At 38.7% G+C, this 21653-nt stretch overlaps 2 protein-coding genes across 3 annotated transcripts; one reads left to right on the top strand and one right to left on the bottom strand.

Annotated features, from left to right (window-relative positions):
* Positions 1-1592: 1592 nt before the first annotated feature.
* cdkn1d (cyclin-dependent kinase inhibitor 1D) lies at positions 1593-8058 on the top strand. Of its 2 annotated transcripts, none has more exons than XM_084711238.1 (3): positions 1593-1768; positions 5557-6038; positions 6331-8058. In XM_084711238.1, the coding sequence occupies exons 2-3, from the start codon at positions 5561-5563 to the stop codon at positions 6387-6389; spliced, it is 537 nt and encodes a 178-aa protein (XP_084567364.1). In that variant the 5' UTR covers positions 1593-1768; positions 5557-5560; the 3' UTR covers positions 6390-8058. The 2 variants fall into 2 exon arrangements, with proteins under 2 accessions (XP_084567364.1, XP_084567363.1); XM_084711237.1 differs by lacking the exon at positions 1593-1768 and adding an exon at positions 2051-2258.
* Positions 8059-10820: 2762 nt separating this feature from the next.
* slc37a3 (solute carrier family 37 member 3) lies at positions 10821-20534 on the bottom strand. Its single transcript, XM_084710960.1, has 13 exons — positions 20273-20534; positions 17946-18051; positions 17675-17767; positions 17324-17407; positions 16393-16538; positions 15884-15980; positions 15700-15784; positions 14693-14907; positions 14440-14581; positions 13914-14015; positions 13186-13385; positions 12876-12941; positions 10821-12102 (listed from the first exon to the last, which is right to left on the bottom strand). The coding sequence occupies exons 1-13, from the start codon at positions 20347-20349 to the stop codon at positions 12010-12012; spliced, it is 1506 nt and encodes a 501-aa protein (XP_084567086.1). The 5' UTR covers positions 20350-20534; the 3' UTR covers positions 10821-12009.
* Positions 20535-21653: the final 1119 nt, after the last annotated feature.

Genomic DNA, 21653 nt, shown 5'->3' with positions numbered 1-21653 from the left:
AAACAAAGATATCACAAAACAATGTGAACTGAGAAATAAACTATTTGTTTAAACTTAAAAGAAGTATCCAACCTCCCTTAAAATTTTAAGTTGACTGAATTTGAGAATGCAAGTTGAGGTAAATTTTACAATAATTCAAAACTAATTAACTTTTATCATCAAATAAACTTAATGTCGATATTAATTCAGATGAGAACACGTGTTCAATAAACTTAACATAATAAGTTGAACCAATAACTCTTCAGCCACACTGACCAACATGACAAACTAATTTTATTTCCTTTTATATTTTCTCAGTTCAAAAAGTCAGAAAAACAGAAACACTCGGCAAGTTTTCATCATGTTATCTTCAAACTATAATAAAAGAACAGTCTCAGGAGAGTTTTAACTCTCAAACGATGCATGCTGGGAGGTCTGCTAATATGCTGCACGTTTCCTTAGAAACTATATTTGATGAGTTGATTGAACTCTGTACAGTACATTCATTCAGCTCATCATTTCAAGTCAAAAGACTAAGTTAGAAGAACGCATGTTTAGAATTTATGAAAATAATTACTAGAAATTTTAAGATTAATTAACTTGAACAAATAAAACGTGTGTATTTATTTTAAGTTAATGAGAAAATATTTGTTGATTCCACTACATTCCTGTATGATTTATTGACAGTGAGGGAGGAATAAAGTGAAAAATTGTAATGAATGAACAATGAATGATCAATAATTGCTTTTCACACATGGGGAAAAATAAATATCTCCTTTTTACTTTAAATGTTAAAGCTGAATAAATTGATTAATCAATCTGCTAATTACTCTTAATCATGGACAAATCAGTAGAAAATGGCAATCACCAGTTCAGAGAACCCAAATTAACATTTTCACATGCTTTGTTTTGCCTGATAGAGTCCCAAACCCAAAGATTTTCAGTTTATTGTTAGAAAAGACAGATAAAACCAGCAAATATTCACATTTAAGAGGCTGAAATGTTAGTTTTGGCATTTTTGCTTAAAAACTTATCTTAGTTTTGTCAATTCATTATTTGTTTCAGCCCTACTAATTTTAGTTAAACATTAGACCAGCTCTCTTATTTGTGGACATTTAAAAAGAAAACAAAAAAGTCTTAAATGTGTGCTTGTTGATTGTTTCATTCAAAGGCTGTTCCAGTAATTAAGAGAAATTCTCATGTGCCTTTGATCAAGTTAAGTCTTTTCATTTGAGCAGTTGAAGCTAATTTAATTTTTCACATAACTTCATTTTATTTTGATTTATCTTTACAAGACACGAGTCAATCAAAAGGTCAAGAAGTCAAACTTCAGTTCTAAAGAGAGACAGTGTTTCCTCTTCACTTCTTCTCTCAGTCAGTACCTTAGGCACATGATCGTGACATTCACACGCGTTTCAGGGCTTTTCCCTAATTCGTGGACCTATATGTTCATATAAATACAAATAGGGATGTGGTAAATCAGCGGCAGAAGTCAAAAATGGAGCGGCCTGCTCCAGTCGGAGTCACGTTGCACTTCAACGTGACTGGAGGCAGCGGGCTCGGGGCCAAAATAAAACGTGATGCAAGCACTACACGAGAATGTGTGTCACATTTGCTGCAGGAGGGGAAATGGCCGCCATTGCCAAGATATTTGACCTACTTCTCGCGGCTCTGAAGGAGAAGTGAGGCACAAGGGCGCAGCAGAGTGCAGCAGCAGCAGCAGCAGCAACAGGTTTAGAGCAGCGGCGCACAGACAGAATCTGAGGATTTTTAGCATCCTGAAAACAGGGTAAGAAACCGTTTTATCACCGCTTTTGACACATTTATAAATATGCAATAAAACAGCATTAAATTGATTAGAAAAATCTTTTCCCCTTTCATGCTTTTTGGATGTTTTTCTAAGCACTTGTGCAGCAGTGCAACTGCAGCTTGCTTTATGATGCGTTTAACTGTCGTAAGAATTTATTATACTGATGTTTACCTCCTGGCTGCGCTCCAACAATGACTGTTTTGATGAAACCACGTGACTGCTCTAATAGGACGTCCCCTCCTCCTCCTCCTCCTCCTGTCTCCTATGAATTCTTTACAAACAAGTCGCAGATAAGGGGATAAGAAGGACCCTCCCGTGGGCAGTGTCCAAAACTTTTCAACGTGACACTGTTTGTGTGTACGGGGCTGTCAGGGACAAACCTTTCAGTCCTCTTGTCTGGGTGAATTGTGCGCAGTTTGCGGACGAAAACTCTTAACTTTTGAAAACTTTTGACACATTGACGCTGATGGTAAGAGTGATTTTTTTTTTAATTTTATTGTCGTTCTTGCTTTTCTGACGTTTGTTTTTACGAGTTCTTGTTAAGTCGCTTGATTGGGTTTATTTTAGCTTTGCTCTGAATAAATTGAAGCAGTTTTAGATAATTTTCACCGCTTTGTCAGTCATTCAAACGCAGGTAAAATAATTAATGCATGTGTGAAATGTTAAATAATTCTCCTTTGATGCTGTAGATAATATTCAAATGAGTATGAAGTGGCTGTTGTATGTGTAATTTAGCCTAAATGTTGAATGAGCTACAGCGGATGCGGTTTTAGCCGGTTTTCACTGTTTTTCCAAGTCATTAAAACGCATTTAAAAGACTAAGTATCAGTGAAATGTCATTGAAAGCGTTAATATGTGTCTAAATGTTAATTTTTTATTACATTTTGTTGCTGTTCGTAATTTTCAAATGAGTTTTAAGTGGCTGTTCTGTGTTTAATACGGGCTGAAGTTGGTGCAGTTTTAGATGGTTTTCACCGCATTGCCAGTGGTTAAAACGCATTTAAAATAGTTAATATAATTTTAAAATGTCAACTAATACTGTTTTGCTGTTGTTGGTGATATTCAAATGAGTGTAAAGTGGGTGTTTGAATGTGTAATGTGAGTGCGAAGTGCCTGTGACAAGCTGCGGGCTGTTTCTGTGTCGCATCTCATTAACCCACATCCGCACTGTGAATCTGACTGCGTCACCAGGTTTTTCCCCAGAGTTTGGTCGTTTTTCAAAGCCTATAAATTGGATTTTTGGGTGTGTTTTTTTAATTCAGCGTTGCACGGCGGTTTGTTGCGGTTGCAGATGCACTTGTTGCATTTATAATTGTGGTCATTTTTTTTAAGGAAAGTTGAGTGTAAGATACGGAGGGGCTTCTCGGTGTTTTTCTGCAGGAGGAGACTGCGAGCAGAATGGAAATCTGATCTGCATAACACCGCGCCCACTTCATTCTCGACACAAACAACTTTCACTCGCAGCCTTGTTGGTGAAATAGAGCAATTATGGCTTTGGCTGTGTTGTTGTTCTATCATCAAGTGTTTTGATATTTATCCAACTCTGGATAACCACTGAGCCGACCATTGGCCGTCATTAGAGGAAATACGCACTTAAGAAAATGTTTAAATCTGTCGCCTTTGTGGTTACAAACACATGGGTTTTAACTGTTTATACGAGTTGACAGACATCGCAAAATTAGAGGCTATTCGACTGGAGAAAGTGCTCTTACTAGCTATTTATTCTGTAAGTGTCAAACAGTTGCGCAACGCTCTGCTCCCCCTCCTCAGGCCCCTCTGGGGTGTTCCATTTTTTTTTTTTCAAGCCGGCCTCTTATTTCTTAAGTGTTCAGACTGATCTGATGGCATGTAGGTGTTTAAGAAAGCTCCTCTGTAAATTGATAGTTGCAGTGTTTTAATCATGACAGGTGACTCAACTTTTTGCAGTTCAGTTATGTAAATGTAATGAATGCTTTAAAGCCTTAAAAACACCAATAAAACTCGTGCTAAAAGATCTTATTTTTCTCAGGAAGATGCGTATTTTAATGTCAAGGTATTTGCAAATTAAAAGTTGACTTTAAAAAAGGATAAAGTCTGAAATACTTGGAAGTTGGAACAAGTTTAATAAAGGTGCTCTTTGATGGGGGTAAAAAAAAAAAAAAAGAAAAAGAAAGGCTGATTTGACTTTATTTTGATTCATTAAGCCTTAACTGAAACCGGAATGGGACAATATTTTGGGTTTCGCTATTGACATTTTTGTCCAATTGCTTTCTAAAGTAGAGGGTTGGGGCAGGGCCGGATTAACCCACTATGGGGCCCCTATTCAGCTCCCCACGCCCCTTGTTCCAAAGGTATTTTGTGATCATTGGATTGCATGCAGATGTATAGGTATATGCTACAGCTGCAGCGATAAGTTGATTAATCAATTGAAAGAAAATTGATTGCCAATTATTTTGATAATTGATTAATCATTTGAGTTATTTTTCAAGCAAAAATGTGAAACATCTGCTGGTTCCAGCTTCTTAAATACAAGAATTTGCTGCTTTTCCTCCTCATTTATGACAATAAATGAAGATTCTTGGGTTTATGAGTGTTGGTTGGACAAGAGAAGCAATTCAAAGTCACTTTGGGCTCTGACATGATAAGCATTTTTTACTTTTTTTTTTTTTTTTTTTTACATTTTATCGTGAAACTTATCTTCAGATTACTCAATAATGAAACTAATCATTAGTAGCAGCCATAGGTGTAACTACTGATTTTGTCCAACTGTTTTCTAAAGTAGTGTGTTGGGGCAGGGCTGGATTAGCCCACTATGGGGCCCCTTTTCAGTTTGCAACGCCCCTTGTCCCAGAGTTACTTTGTTGTTATTTGGTCACATGCCAGTGTGTTTAGGTATAGATATATTAAGTATAAGCAGGGTCTGTTTGTACAAAACAGGTCATCAAGAACAAAAGAAGTGTTTTTAGTTCATAAAGTTGTGCCTGTCTGCAGCATTTAAGAGCAGGACAGTACAACATGTTAGACCTTATACAGTGTAGTATTACTGCCAGTAGCAGGACCATATATCTCTCAGCTCTATAGTAGTTGCTGCCCATCCCAGAAAACACATATCATCATCTTTTACTGCAGACACTCAGCTGATAAAGCACTGAGTAGTCAGTGTAGTGGAAGTCAAACAGAGGTTTACAGAGTCAGACAGGGATGTGGTCATTATTAACCACTAATGTGTAAAATGTTACCCCCCTCTCTGTAGAGATAGCGCAGATGAAGCTGGGAATGCAAGGTAGAATATCAGTGTCAGAATTCAGCAGTGCTGCTCTAATGAAATGTGTCAGGAGGCAGCTGGGGTATGTGGGAAACATTCCTCACAAGGATCCTTCGCAGTCCTTTTCTCTACATGACCTACTGACCTCTACGGTCGACCTTTGACTGGCAGACACCAGAGCAGGTGGAGAATCAGGTTCACATTGACACGGCAGGGCAGTGAATTTAGTTGGAGATTTATTTGGTGTTGGTTCTGTTACCTGTTGCTGCAGTAATTACTCAGCGGGTTAGGCCACACGTGTGTTTGATCACATAAAACACAAAGGCACCCAAGAGGGCAGATACTGCTGGTGTGTGGTGGTGAGGGTTGAACATTTAATGGCACGTATGTTTGTATGTAATCCATGTCAGTAAAAAACCCATATCACACCTCATTGAAGCTCTGCAGGCCTAACAGAGCCAGCACTCCACCTCTGGACTTTCTCTAACATGCTGTGTGCCCGCATGTGTTTGTTCTCTGACAGGGAAATGGAGATGGCCTCTCCATCAACATCAACAGCAGGACCAATGATGGCATCTGACTCGGAGCTCTCACGCCTGGGGGGCATCGAGGCCTTGAAACTGAAGGTGGGGCCGGTGCGGAGGAACCTCTTTGGGCCCGTGGACCACAAGCAGCTGCAGCAGGACTTTGAGCGGCTGCTCTGCATGAGTGTGGAGGTGGCCAACAAGCGCTGGAACTTCGATTTCCACAGCGGAATCCCGGGAAAGGGCTCCAACATTGAGTGGGAGGAGCTCAGGTGCCAGGATGTGCCGGTGTTTTATCGCAGCTGCACGGTTAGGCCAGTGGCGCCACCACAGGTCAAGAGGCGGAAGTCATTTTCGTCAGGCGAGGGTTCCCCGGGGTCCAGCAGCTCGTCTGGGTCTGGGGATGAATATCTGGAGGTGACCACAAGGGGGTGCTACCGGCTCAAATGGCAAGGAAAACGCAAACAGTCTGCCATCACAGGTCAGTGCACCAAATATCATTAGTAAAGCAATAATGCAACATTAAGTTCATTTACTTTCTTGCCGAAAATTAGTTGATCTTGTCTGTGTGGTAAACATAATGCTACTGCTAACAGATGATTAGCTTAGCTTAGCATTACACAAACCAAAGAGCAATTATTTCCCAAATGTCAAACTTCTGCTTTAACACTGCTTCTATTTCTTGACCAAAATCGTGATTCCAGTTTATTTTAGTTATCAGAAAGTCTGGAAGTATTTTTCCTGATTTTTCATTGTTTTCTTTCTCTCTCCAGATTTCTTCAAGGTGAAAAAGAGGAAGCTTCTGGAGTACAAAGCCTCCTCTCGGCAGTAGAAAAACACCCAAATGGAGGATCACTTAGTGCTCCCCCTACACATCACCTCACATTCACATATATGTGTCATATCATATGTATATACTGTATGTAGCAACTTGTAACTGACTGTCAACAAGCTCAAACAGCATGGGCTTAAAAACTCCTCTGACACCACATAACTTTCATCTTCAGCACAAGGAAGCTACCATTTTCCTACTTCATCAAGCTCAAAAATAGAAACAGTTTTTGTTGTAAATTACAAATTCTCTATATACTGTTTTCCTCACCTTTTAACTATACTGTGAAATAATTTTGTATGCACTCATTTATAACAGAAAACAGGCTCTAGTTTGAAGAGGTTAAATTTCTTCTGAAAGGGCCTTGGATAGTATTTGACCTCAGTCCTCGACCTTTTTTTCCTCCCTCTTGCTAAAAGTCATAAGAGGTTTTGATTAGATCAGTGACTATTCCTGGCCTTGTGTCACACTTAGACTTTAGTCTCCCCCCACAGCTCCCAAAGCACAAGTGAAGCCAGAGGTCAAAACCTCACCCAGGGCTCAAAATTTGGCAGCGCGACTGTGATTAGCTCCAGGTTAAAGGTCAACGGTGGAGGTTCAGCGATGAGGTAATGTGTACCTGTACGATAGTGACTTCAATTCTGAACAGTAGTAATAATATTTCAAATGTGACTATTTATTTATTATTCACGATGCTAGATCATCAAAATAAAATAAAAATAAAAAAATAGACAAGAAATGCATTAAACGAGGTAAGATAAGATAAAAACCTGTGCCATTGCCCCCTAATTATGCGTTAGACTATAAGTCATTATGGCTCATATACACTCCACCGTTGCCACATAAAAATATTGGCCATAAGTATTTTTCACCATCACAACATAGCAAAAAATATACAAACTACAGTATATTCCCTTTTTGCTTTGTACTACTTGCATAATGGGGTTGTAAAAATCTATATATCTCTTTGGCAACAGACTAGAACATACCCTGTGTAGTTGTATGTTTTTGTAGCTTTATGCTTGTAACAATGTAGCATTTTCACTCTTTGTCTTCATGCGATTTCCACCTAGTAGGTTTTAAATTTGCCTCTTTTCTCCATGAAGGAAATGTAGCGTTTTATCACTGTGTTGCAGCTCAGTGAGATCACACTTTGGATCCACTTTTGATAATTTTTCTTTTCTTTTCTTTTTTTTTTTTTAATACGAAGAGTTGAGCTGCTTCACATTTTCTGTCGCTGTGCTGTTGTTTATAAGTGCATTATGTAAATATGCGTGTAAGTGTTTGTGTATGGATGTGTTGGTTTGGTGTTTATCTCGAGTTCTTTCGAGTTGTTAAAGTTGTGGCAGCTGAGGCAGTTGAACCAAAGAGGAATGCCATTAAATTAGAAACACATCATTGATACAAGTGGCTCACTGTTTAAGTGACTTAGGGGTCACATAAGTATGGAAGCATGTTGCTACCATGTTAGAAAAATAAAATGCATCAGTATCACATTATAATGTGAAATTTTATTGTCATAACAAAAGGTTTTTCAGATTATAACTATTTTCATGATTTGATGTTTTCATGTTATTATAACATGCAAGTTATAACAAGAAACATTTTTGTTAAAACAAACTATTTATCTTGTTATTACATGAAATGTTTATGTATGACAAGATAAACTGTAAAATATGAAAAAAGCTTTGTGTTATGTTATAATAACATGAAAATGTCTTATGGTAACACAGCATCTGTTTATAAGATGAAAATCTCTTGTTAAAGCATTAAAAACACCTTGTTATAGTGTGAAAATCAAACTTCGCATGTTATAATGTGATCCTGATCTGTTTTTCTTTTTTTAAGCGGGCAACAATAAGCTGCCGTACAGAAGTTCTCAACCATGTCGAGATCTTCAGATATATTGTGTAAACACACCGTAACTGCCTAACTTAACAGTCTTGGCGACTCAAATAGGACCTGCCTTCTTCTTTTTCCCTACTTACAGTGATTCTAATTTGTGTGGATAAAAAGCCATAATCTCTTACTACCTCATCAAGTGATTCATTAAGCAAAAACAAGTTAAATACAGAAACTAAAATATAAAAAACAAAACAAAACCAGTGTAGCTGAGTTTGTTTGCGTCTACAGACAAAAGAGAGAGAGACAGACTGGGGGGGGGGATCTTGTTATTCTGTTGTGGTAAAAGCTGTCGAGGTTCAGCGCTCCGTGTAGAGTTTCACATCAGGTAAAAGAGTCAGTGTGTCAGAGCGGGGCCCAGCTCCTTGCAGAGGAAACTCCGCTCCCTCGAAGGGGGGAGGAGGGGTAACGCGGCTTTTGTTGTCTCTCTCTGCCTCGCTCTGCTTTGACAGCTCTCCCAGAGACAGACAGAGCGGAGGAATGGTAGCGGGGGGAAGGAGGACGAGGAAAAAGGGACTAACTTTAATAGGAAACGAGAAAACGTCTCTCAGACCCCGTCTGGATCAAAGGATTTCTGTGGCCAGACAAGTGGCCCTCGATTCAGACACGCTTTTGTCTGCCCTCCCTTTAAAAGTCTCTCAGTCTCTCTTTTATGAACCAGCCGCCTCAGCCTCTGCGAATAATCAGCATGAAAGCAGTTGTTCATAATCATGTTATTCTTTCATGGCTCAACAAGGCGATATTTCACACGTCTAAAAATAGCAAATACGGCTATTTAAAATTGTTTTGAATCTGTCAGGATTACTTGTTTTGTTTGTCAACTTATCTATGTGTGTTTCTCTGTGTGTGTGTGTGTGCCTACTCTCTTCTCAGTGCATTTAAGTGGAAACTTTCAAAGTCTATTAACTTATTTTGAGTTTGTATCATTTGTTAAGTGGGGAAATAATTCCAAATTCCCTTTTTTTTGCCCTAACTAACTACTTGTGTTATTTTCTGAAACTATATCTTTGCACTACCTTAAACAATGTTGACAAGAGAACTATTTTTTTATGGTAATCTTTAAAAAACCCAAACAAATACTCATGGAGAAAGTGAGGCACAGATTAGAACTTTCTTGACATTTCTTATAATTATTATATAATTAAATATATTTTTTCCTCCAATCAGGCTTGTCATTTGTTCATTCCTTCAGATTTCTTTGATAGTCTTCCTCAAGTCTGTTGGGAGGAAATAAAAGATTAAAAAAAATAAAATAAAGGAAAACTAAAACTATAAATGTCAAGATTTAACTGTTAGTGTCTCACTGTCTGTGCCCAAGCAAACTTCGCTTTCCTAATTCACCTGTCGCAGCTATATTAAAGTGTAGCGTTTTTTTTATTTTAAATTTTGTATATGCATGAATGTATGATAATCTTTGTACACCATTTGTAATAATTTTATTGTAATTTAATACTGGTTTAAGTATCCTTGCAACATGTAAGAAGTGTATTTGTATGGGAACAGAAAAAATCATATCCGTTTTTGTTAAGATTTGTACAGAAAATATTATATTGTTGGGTTGTTGGTGCACTGTTGCCTCTCATATTGTTGATTTCATAGTGTGTTCAAAATAATAAAATGTTGTTGAGATTGATATAAACCACAAAATGCTCGTCTGAAGTTTTTCTTTCTCGTGTTGCGAATATGGAGGAGAAAAAGATTGACACATCTTGATGTAAGAGCACCCCCTGGTGGTATTTATATAACATCGCGCACACAGGCTGTGGTCCAAGTAGACTGTTCTCATATTTGGCAATAATCTGACTTAATACAACTCAAAAGCTGTAATACAAATCCCAATTCCAAACAAATTAGGGTGTTGTGTGAAACAGATAAAAGCAGAATGATCTGCAAATCATTGTTCACCTCAGTGTATATTTACAAAACACAATTTTAAACAGTTTGAACATTAAATATCTCGTCTTCGTAGTGTGCTCAACTAGATATAGGTCGAAAAGGATTTGTAAATAATCACATTCTGTTTTTTATTTGCTTTTAAACACTGTCCCAACTTTTTTGGCATTGGGATTTGTAAAATAAAGATCAGAAAGGACACACTAATTCCAAGACCATACTAGTTATACAGTTTTCCACCTATACCATTACTCTCAGCTGAAATATTCTGTATGCATGTACAAAATACCTCACAATTTGCAAAATGCAATCTGCATTTATTTAAAATGAAAATGTGCATTTACATCAGTTAAAAGTTGAAAAGAACACATAAATAATAGTATAACAAAAAAATACAACACAGATAGTGTTACACAGTCCGCATACATTTCAATTTACATTCTATTACATTTTACTGCAGAGACACCACAGATGCAAGTCTCATTTTAAGCTCCACTGCTCTGTGTGTTGCATGAGGAACCCAAAAGCACTTTACGTGGTGATTCATGTATCTGCATGCAACAGAGCAAAGCACCCGCTGTGTCTATTGGCCAAACTGGCTGAAAAATCACGAATTCTCGTCCCTTTTTTACTGATTTTTAATCAGAGCGATCCAAACTGATGGCTGGTTACTGACGAAAATGTCTAGTAAAGTAGACAACCTGTACAAATATTACCTAGCATAGGGCTGGTGTATGATCATTTTCCGACCTCAATCATGAGCGATTTCAGTTTAAATAAAAGTTTGAATTCAGTTTACTTCACCTTTACTGGCCTTAAAACAAAATAACAAACAACGTTCAGACAGATTCACAGTCTCAAACAAACAAATGTGCAGATTCTGTTGCAAACAGGCAAAACATTTCTCTTCTTCAATGTCAGGATAATGTTTAATGTGTACGTGCATGCTGCACTGTAAACTAAATGTGTGAAAAGACAGTGGAAGATTTTTCTAATTGTGTTACAGTCAGTGTGTGTGTGGTCAAGGCGTAAACATTCAGATGAACAGGAGGTGGAAAAGCAAAAATATGAAGTCAGTGACACACAGACAGGATTGAGAGGGCCAGTCCCCGTAATGAAAAGACTTTACAGTAAAGGTTCTTCCCCTGATTACTAAAAACTGGAGAAATCAAGTGGCTGTGAGGGGAACATTTCCCAAAACTCAGCTAAGATCTCAGTGGTTTTACTAAAATTACTGTAAGAATACTACAGTGCAATATTTCTTCTCTTAACCAAAAACAACAAAAATATCAGAAATATTTACAAAAACTGGTGATAAATTTTACATGACAATTATCATTTACATTCTTTAGGCAATAACAACCCCCACGTTGTCTCAGAGGGCCTGAACTCCTGATTAAAAGGCCAAAATTCATTCAACTTGAGCCAAGAGCATGTACATTTTAAAAGGTTTTTACAACTATTTAAATCCTAAAATATATACATGAATACATTCTGTGACAGCCCTGCAAGGCCTAAATCACAGACTGGTTGTGCCTGACAGCCAGTTCCCTTTAAAAGCTTTCACTTTCAGCCCAACCTTTAAATCCTCGCATTCACACGTAACATTACAGGCTTTTAGTGAGTGGATAAGACTTCAGTGTTGTGCTCAAAGACCCTCTGCCTGCTCGTGAACCAGTGGTTTAACCATCATGGCTGTGAGAAACAGCCTCCACCAAATGTTTCCACCACCAGAAACTCACCTAATCGGAGCTGCTTCTGAGCACCTCCGCCATGTTATCACTGTTAAGAGCAGAATCGTTACAGCTGACAGATGTTGATGCTTTCACAGCTGGCGGCGCAGCGCTCGTCTGTCTCTCCACATGGCTCGCACCTCTTTGAAGAGCAAAGGGGTGATGAACACAATGCTGCCCCCTGTCTGTAACATAAACGTACGAGAAACAGAGTCACACAAGAGTTCGGTTCTTTTAATGTTCTACAATGTTCTACACCAGTGAACACACAAGTAGGGCTGCACCACATTATCACCCTACAAAAATTATCAGAACAAAATCCACAATTTGAGTAGAGTGATTCATTGGATTAAAACAGTTTGACTTTTTAAACCTTAAATTAACCTTCTTAGACCATTCAATCTTTTTTCAATGAATTGTGACTTTTGGACGGCGCTTTGAAGTTTTGGAAATATTTGGATCACACAAATTGGAGACAATCAAACGCAGACACCAGTGGAATCTAATTTTCACAAACAGCATAATACTAATAATATTAGTGCAGCCTAAACTTTATATGCAACTGTGTTCAGAAATACCAGGTTTAAAGCTGTGCAGCATTTGAATGTTGATTTAGAATTTGACTGTCAAATGTCACTGGCTCTGCAGTACAGCCCTACAAACAAGTGATGATAAGAAAGGAAGATTATATGAAGTTATTAGTGTGTTAAATTTTCTTTAAACACACATAAACACTGATTTGAATTTAAAAAGTCATACTTGTGGCAAAGTGTTAACAAACATCTGTGAGACACTGTAGGATCTCGTGTCATAGTAGGGAAAGCACAGAGTTATTAATAACATTAACAACGGCTCTGTTCTCTTCTACTGTTCCTGTGAGTCACGACAGAGTGACAGCGAACATGTCAAACTGTCGCCTGTTACAAAGGCCTATTGAGATTCCAGGAAGTCATCTTACCATGACGACGAAGAAGTAGAAGACACACATCCAGCCCAGCCTGCTCTCAATCAGGGACACCAAGTACTAGAGGATGATGGAGATATAAATCAAGTCAAACAACTGTCTGCAGGTGTGACTGCAGGTGTGACCACAGCTGTGCAATATGAAAGTGCTAATGCAAGGCTTTGTAGTGCTGCAGTGCTGTTACAGTCGATGTTAATTCAGACAATGGCACTATTTCACCATGCAATTTATATTATTATTATTATATTTAATGCCTTTTGTTGTATAGCAAACTGAGTTTCCCTTGAGAGTGGTTTTTATTCACCTGTCCCCCAGCAGCTCCTATACTTCCAGTTCCATCCACGATGCCGGTGACTGTAGCCAGAGCCTCCTGACTCCCCCTCAGAGCCTCCTGTCTGCCCAGGTCAGCTGATATAGCCGAGCTGATCATATTGGACGGGCCGCCAATGAAGAAGCCGGTGGTGGCCAACAGCACGGCGTTTATCACCTGGTCATTAGGTGATCCTGAAAAGTACAGAGACAGTGAAGTTAGAACTGAATAGATGAATAGAATGGTTTTGTTAAGGATGATGTTGGAGGTAAACTGTTTCCTGTTTCCAGTGTTGAGATTTGTTTTAGCTGTCAAAGTAAAGCAACTGGTCACATTTCTGGGAAGCAGCAATTGAAGAAAAGTGTGAGAAAACACATTTTTTTTTACCCAAATCTGACTTTGTGAAGCCAAATGGACAGAAAAACTTCCAGAAAAACTTTTTTTCCCCCCAACAGCTGTATTAACCACCCACATTGTTGTAACTGTATTTAGATAAGGCTGCAACTAATGACTGTTTCCATTATCTACTTGATTGATTGGTTCATCTTTTGCTGTATAAAATGTCATAAAATAGAACAAAATGACCACCCCAATATCCACGATCTTAAATTGATGTTTCACATTGCTTTTTTGTCCTCAAAACAGTCCAAAACTCAAAGTTTCTTATCACAGAGGAAAAAGAAAAGCAACAAATCTTCACATTTGTGTGGGTCTGTACTCACGGCTGTATCCCACCAGCGCTCCCATTGCCAGCGCCAGACTGGTGGCCAACACAGGTGCTCTCTTTCCCATGAAGTCAGATATCAAACCCTGAACTGTCCCTCCTGACACACAGAAACAAAACAGGGACATAATGGAAAAAAGAAAGTTAACATTCAAACTATTAGGTTAATTTATAGATATTTGCATGTAAAGAAGTGAGACGGGGATAGATGTCTTACTTTGCACTAAAAATTTAGTTAACCTATAAAATTATGACTAAGGCTAGCAAATATTGTAATATACCAACGATTGTGGTTTCTGGACCATCTTGTTATAATATTACACCACCATTTTAGGTGAGATTAAATGCATTTAATTACTTAAATACACGTGCATGCTCGGATCTCATATTCAAAGAAATGCAAAGAAATGAAATGATTTCTGTGTTTAAAACAAGAATGAGACCCAACCGTCTTTCTCCAGGATGGGTTATTGCACCTTTAAACAAAGGATGGAATAAAATGCATAAAGTTGTCTGACACTCACCGATGATTCCTCCGACATCATACCACACAGACAGGCGGTCGGCCTCAGCCTCCTTCCAGTTGTAGTTGTTGCTCAGGTAGAAAGGAAGCCAGAAGAAGAAGGAGTAGTTGACCAGTTTCAGACAGGCATAAGCAAGGGAATACTGCAGTACAAACAGAGACAAGAGAGTAAAGATGGTGTTCGTATCATTTAATCTCTGTTTGTAGTGAAGTGAAATAAATTTGTCTCTGCTTGTTGGGAGTTGTGGACTCACAGGTAGCACTCCAGGCAGACAGAAAGCCTGGCAGAAGCCAATGGCTTGAGGAGATTCAGCCAGAGGTTCATCCGGCAGCTGTACTGACTGGTATCGTTTGCCGTACACCTCCACCTCCACCTCCACCTCGTCTTCCTCGTCACTCATCAAAGGCCGGTGGCTGTCTGTGTCCGTCTCCACCGGGCTGAGTCCGGTCTCTGACTCCAAGCTCAAACCTGATACACACACACAAACACAAACACGTATTTAGGCTCAAGATTGAATTGTCTAAATTCAATAAAGGATGTAGGAAATCAGATGCGCGGGGTTTCCCACTCTAAGTGTGACAGAAGTTCAACATGGCTTCCATGGGAATAAGGTCAGTATAAAGTAAACGCAGAGCTGGGTGGGTCTGTTGAAAGAGCAGCAATGTGACTTATGCAAGTGCACACAAATGTGAAAGATTTAATCTCACACAGCTTTGTGGAATATCAGCACCCAAGCAGCATCTTGGACAATGTTGGGATTGACCTAAATACATTTAGACTGGGTTGCACGAACAAAGATTAATTTAATATTGCATTACTTCTAATAAGTAAATCCAGATTTAAAATGAGCTCTGTTGCACAACTCAAAACTAATCTCAGTGTAGTTTAGTGACGTACTAGTATCTGATGAACTAGTAAGTATGCACAAAGGTCATAAATCCTTAACTTTTGGCTGCTCTGTATTCCTTAGAAAGCATTAAGTTGTCTGTTCGGTAGCTAAACAAATGTTAGATTGTTGACTAGCTAAAAAATTAACCAAAAGTTACAATGTGTGTTAGACAGTTTCTCTCCTTCTATAAGAAAAACATGATAGCCAAATTAATGGAGCAATTTGAGCAAGTAATAGAAGATTAAAAACAGTGAGAGTTGAAAGTTAACACATGATTTAATCAGGTTTAAAAATGAATCCTCGTTGGTGGACTTCAGCCTTAAACTGCATAAATAACACGTTATTTCTAATGTGTTCCTTTCCATCCTTACCAACTTCTTTTGGTGAGGTCAGCAGGCCGAAGAACACGACCACCCCACCAGCAAACTGCACCACTGAGGTCACCAGGAAGGCATACTGCACACAGCAACATACAATACATCATGTTAGCATTCAGAGTATTGTAAAATGTGTTAATAAAGTCTATGTGTGTTTGTGTGTGTGTGTGTGTTTTACCTCATATCCATACTTGAGTACACTAGAAGCCAGGAAAGCTCCCAGGATGTTTCCTACAGAGGCACAAGCACTCCACAGGCCGAACACGAAGCCACGTCTGGAAAACAACATGAAGTTTAATTATAGAAATTTTTTTTGAATGATTTGTTTCATTTTCAGATAATGTGTCTCTTAAAAAAACATTTCAATTACTTAACTTAATGTAACAAAACTTAACACAGCTCAGTGATTTGCTATTTCTATATTCAGCAAATTATATTTACAAGTGCTGCCAGTGAGGAAAACTCAGTGTAAATGGCGTCTATGTTTCTGCAGCAGCACCAATGAATGGCCGTCATTGTGCGAGTGTGAGTGTTTCAGTGTGTGGGTGTGTATCATAAAGCTCGACTTGACAGACACAAACTTGACTGAATATTTCTGGGCTGGATAGACGTTGCAGTTGTGATCCAAACATTAAGTTAAAATCAGACAAATGCTGCTTTTGTAAGCGAAGGAAAAGTCACAATCACCCCGTCTTGCCGAACCAGTTGCCCATGACGGCCACGACGCAGGGCCAGACGGCCGACTGCAGCAGGCCGTTCAGCACCCAGAGGCCGCAGTACAGATAGACGTTGTAGATGTGGAGCCATTCGGTGAGGGTGCCAAACACAAACTCCTGAAAACACACAGACCGCTACAGTCGTTACCCAAAATATCATATGAATACAGGGAACAGATGTTACCTGATCTTTATTGTTGCTTGGTGTTGAAATAAAATGTTTTACTGCCATCCTTCATTTTTTTTCACCTTCAATTTTATTTCCAATTCTTTCAAAATTAATCATTATAAATATATAATAATACATAATTAATATATGATATAATAATAAATACAGTAATAATATTTTCTGTCATTGAATGTGTTGTGAAACTATTGAAATGTGAAAAATAACAAAGGCTTTTGTCATTTAAGAAATTAAATAAATTAATGTTTAAACTGTTTATCCAGTTTTCAGACTGGATGTGCATGTTTTTGTTAACTTTGCGCTACCTGAAATTACTCATGAGCAGGTTTTGCTTTGGAGGACAGAGATCTGATCTCAATGAGGATAACGTGAATACATTAAAAATGCCAGATGTAATAGATCAGATTGTTTATTACATGATAACATGATCATATACGGATTGCATTTTAATACCAGGTGTAAATTGGGTGTGTGCACTGTAGTCAAAACCTTGGTCTGTTAACGTTAGGCTAGCCACATGTTAAGTTGTATAGAGTGATTCCAATACTTGCTTTCATCCAACCATGTGAAGATACAAGTAGGACTGATGATGGGCAGCTGGCAGATTGGACACAATTTATTTTAAGAGTTCAATAATGATGGTCACAACTAAAATCACAACAAAATGTACAACTCGATGCCAACAAAAGCACACTAACATGGAGAGTGTACTCACCACTGCAGCAGAGCCACACAGGCCGAAGCAGAGCACGTAGCGCAGGTTCACTCTGTCCCCAATCACACCGCTGAGATACAGACCCTGTGTGGAAAACACCAAGACGCTTCTTCATGAACTGTCTATTAAATGACTTTACATGTTTCTCTTGTGAAATTTAGACCACTTGTTCCATATTCTTGATTTTACTGCTCCTAGTGGCTGTGATTCCTGAATGAGTGTAAGCAACAGAAGTCAGGTTTTCTCTCTGAATACATGCCACCGTTGGCCACCGCCAGTTGCCAAATTCTGCGTCAGACGTCGCTTCACTCTGAAGCTCGTTAAACACAGAAAATCACGTTCGTCACTCACCACTGCATATGAGAAAAGGAAGATGGAGTCCAGAGCTCCCAGGAACAGAGTGGCCTGCTGTTCATCTTCAAACAGATGATTGTCCTCCCATGTCTGCAACAGTCGGAGGAAACACAGTTAATCATACCAGGGGTTTAAATGTCATGGATGCATTATATTTCCCAACAGCCTTCTTACATTATTTTCTCAGGGACTTTATATAAAAAAGGTCTGGTTAGGAAATATTATTATGGGAAGCATGTATTGTATTAGATTGCATGTTGCTCAGTACCTTGCCAGGGGAGAGACTGACATTCTGGATGGTTGGTGTCCACTGGGCTGAAATGCTCACTTTCACATTGCTGAATGTCTTCCTCGACGCATGTAGCAACACATAACTGCGAGACAGAAAACAGGTTTGCTCGACAAGCAAAGGCAACAGGAATTTGGTAGAGATTTGTTTAAACCATCTATGTATACACCACATTTCCAAAAACGTGGCCACACCACATTTCCAAAAACGTCAGGAAATGTTGTGTAAAATGTAAATAAAAACAGAAAGCAATAATTTCCAAATCCTTTTTGACCTATATTCAACTGAATACAGTACAAGGAAAACATATTTACTGTTCAAACTGATAATCATCTTTTTTTTTTTGTAAATATACACTCATCCTGAACTTAATGCCTACAAACACTTTTAGACAGAGGGACATTTACCACTGTGTTACATCATCTTTTCTTTTAACAAATCCTTATGCTATATTATATTTTTCAATGGGAGACAGATCTGGACTGCAGGCAGGTCAGTCTAGTACCCGGACTCTTTAACTATGAAGTCACACAGAATGTGTCTTGGTGTTGTCTTACTGAAATAAACAGGGACGGCAGCATATGTTGTTCCAAAACCTGTATGTACCTTCCAGCATCAATCACAGATGTGCAAGTTGCCCATGCAACCATACCATTGGCACTAACTCACCCCCATACCTTTAAGATATTAATAGTGCTTTCCTATTAGTTGTCTTGGGCTCCATAAAGCCCAGAGAAGGTTAAATTCCAAAGTAGTAGCAAATCATTCTGCTAAAAGAATTTACTGGAAACACTGGAATGCAACATCTTTATCTAGAAAAACCAAATAGGAAACACCAGCCCAGAGTTTCTGCTGAGAAGCAATATTCACTTTGTGCTAGTGCTTGCAACAGGCTTTTATTTGCTTTTAGCCTGATAGGGAGAGTCGTGACACGGCCGCAGATGTGTGATACCACATCTACTGTAATTAAAGATTAACAGCACTGGCTGACATAAACATATGGCACCAGGTGGCCATAAATAACTTTTTTTATAGTTAATCTGCGCAGAAAAAAAAAATACAAAATGCACAGGCATGCACAACATGTTTCATTTTCTTTTTAACTTTATATAATTTTTTCACAACAAGAAAATATTATAATTCATTCTCACTACTTTTTCAATCAGTGTGGTAACCCTATTGGAAATCAGTACTTATTGTCAATTTTACCTCGTCTGACTAGGATTAACCTTGCCCCATAAACCTTTAACCTACATTAACAACTTTCATCCATTCATGTGTGTTTCTACACTACTTGCATTTCACTTTTATGTAACTCCACTATTTTTTGTGTATCATTTTTATGGCTCATTGGGAATGGCAAGTCAAGACAAAAGTCATATGACACCGGTTGCTTGTATCAGTCTAGCCCTCAACAAGTTTCCAGGTACCCTAACGAAATGTCTGGGATTACAGATGCATCTAGAAACTAACACAGGAATACATTTACAATGCTGCAGAGGTCTGAGGAGAACCATTAAAGGGATGATTTGCATTATTTTAAATGAGTTGCATGAGGTACTTATCCATAGTCAGTCTGTTCTCTAAAGTAGATGGTGGTTGACATGTCCCCGTTTGTAAATGCAGCAGGAGCACCAGCATGGAGACTAAACAACGTACTGCTATAGACAGGGTCAGCAACAAAGCAGCCACTTTAAAAAAAAAGTTTATAAATAAATCAGTTGAAGTGCACACTGTTTTGAATATTTTCACCGCTTTACCAGAAAAACAACGTTATACAAGCTAAATATCACTCTCTCCAAACAACCAGATCTGGTAAAATCTGTAACTAGTTCTTGGTCTACCACTGCCTCGATAAATTAGTTTGTTTGTGTTACAGTGTGATTTCTGTGTTTTAAAAGGTTAGTTCACATTCACTGAAGTCACACAATAACACAAACAAATGACTGAGGCAGCAGTAGACTTACGACTCCTGTGTTTGTGTTCAAGGGTTGAGCAAGAGAAAGCAATAGTTGGCTTATATAACAGCGGTTTCCCATCAGAAAAGGCTGAAAGCACGTATTCTAAAAATAGCATACATTAAACTGATACTGATGTTTTTAGATGTGCTTACTTATAAGTGGCTAAACTATATTATGCTACTGACCCTATGCACAGCATTACATTGCTTAGCTTCTGTACTATACTCTCTCTCACACTGGGGGCACGTCAACCACTGTTTACTGTAGATAATACACCAACAACCTCATACACCCCACTTCGAATAATTCGAACTATCCCTTTATACCTGCATGGGTCTGGATTACCTAAAGAAGGTGAGGAGGAAGGCAACCAGATGATGATGGGTGTACTGTGACAACCAGCCACAGCACGAGGGAGGCATCACAGGGGCGGCTGGAGGGAGGAAGAGGAGGAGGAGGATGAGGAAGGAGGTGGTGGTGGTGGAGGCCTTCAGGGGGGACAGCAACAGGACAGGGAGGGGTGTGGCTATAGTCTCCTACTATGCCAGATGGGACAAGCACATCACTATGGGAACAACAAAGTCGCCTGAAAAGAAGGAATTGGAAACCAATGTTAAAATGCTGAACTGTACTGTTTATTGTTGATTTGTAGGAGAACAGCTAAATACAAAACAGCCCACTAGCAGCAGAAATATACTGAGACAAAAAACGATTGTTTATATACCAGAGCATCCATGCAGTGACTACAAAAACAGACTACTACAACCAACCTCACCTCCCAAGCTGACCAACCAGTGTTCTTGCACTGTCTAAAAGTTTAAGGGTGGTTGTTCCTTTCATAGTATGCCGTGTCTGTCTTCACCCAAGATTGTGGTGACCAGGTGAGGAATACCTTTTTACCTGATTTTACCAGTCCTGGATGATTCCTGTATTGCAACAGGCAATACTGCCTTGTTGAAAGCATCCATCTCCTTTGGGGTAAAAGACGAGTATGAATAGGTGCATCTGGTCTGAATGCTGGGGTGTGCTCTGGCACCTACAGGTATCAATGGGCCCAGTGTATATTGACTGCTTCTGAAACCATTACACCTCCCCCACCAGCCTGTTCAGCTGTAACTAGGCATCGCGTCATGTTTGCACAGGACTCTACAACCTTAAAACTAGGGATGCACAAGACTACTTTTTCAGTCCTGATACTCAGTACCAACCCGATACCACTGCTGTCTTCTCCCCCTAATGAAATATATGTATATCTCACAGTGTGGAACTCATTAGACCCACTCATGTTTCTGAAAGGAAAACATGAAACCAGAAAGTGCTGTTATACAAAAAACTGGTTGAATGAATGTAACTGATTTAATATGGATCTGTTTTATCTGTCGTATATCTGTCATTCATTTTCTTTAAAGGGACATCTTTTCTTTCATTGAGTTAACTAACAACCCCTGACTAAGTGACGTGTTTTATGGATATTTCTTATGTTAAATGCACAACAATAACAATAGTACCAGACAACTGTTAAACTGTACAATTAATCCAAATAGAATTGTGAATGCAGCAACAACAGAAAGTATTTGTAAAACAAGTGATTCAGATGAATGTTGAGCAAATTATTTCCTGTGAATATTTCAGTAGAGATGATGCAACTTTTTATACAGTTCTCTGTCTATATTATGTTACTACAATTCTACAGTGCTGGCAATTCTCAGTTATGCCCTTTTAGCAC

The sequence above is a fragment of the Lutjanus erythropterus genome, chromosome 22 (assembly GCF_056507025.1).
Source record: "Lutjanus erythropterus isolate fLutEry1 chromosome 22, fLutEry1.hap2, whole genome shotgun sequence".
In the NCBI taxonomy this organism is placed as follows: domain Eukaryota; kingdom Metazoa; phylum Chordata; class Actinopteri; order Lutjaniformes; family Lutjanidae; genus Lutjanus; species Lutjanus erythropterus.
The sequence above is the reverse complement of the archived record's forward strand: the minus strand, read 5'-3'. Positions and strand labels throughout refer to the sequence as shown.

Coding starts and splice junctions, on each gene's coding strand:
- slc37a3 (XM_084710960.1), bottom strand. CDS start 20,349: ATGCCTCCCTCGTGCTGTGGCTGGTTGTCACAGTACACCCATCATCAT. Junction 18,052..20,272: donor TTCCTCCTCACCTTCTTTAG/GTAATCCAGACC, acceptor TCTGTCTCGCAG/TTATGTGTTGCTACATGCGT. Junction 12,103..12,875: donor TCTACTTCTTCGTCGTCATG/GTAAGATGACTT, acceptor TTTATGTTACAG/ACAGGGGGCAGCATTGTGTT.
- cdkn1d (XM_084711238.1), top strand. CDS start 5,561: ATGGAGATGGCCTCTCCATCAACATCAACAGCAGGACCAATGATGGCA. Junction 6,039..6,330: donor CAAACAGTCTGCCATCACAG/GTCAGTGCACCA, acceptor TTCTCTCTCCAG/ATTTCTTCAAGGTGAAAAAG.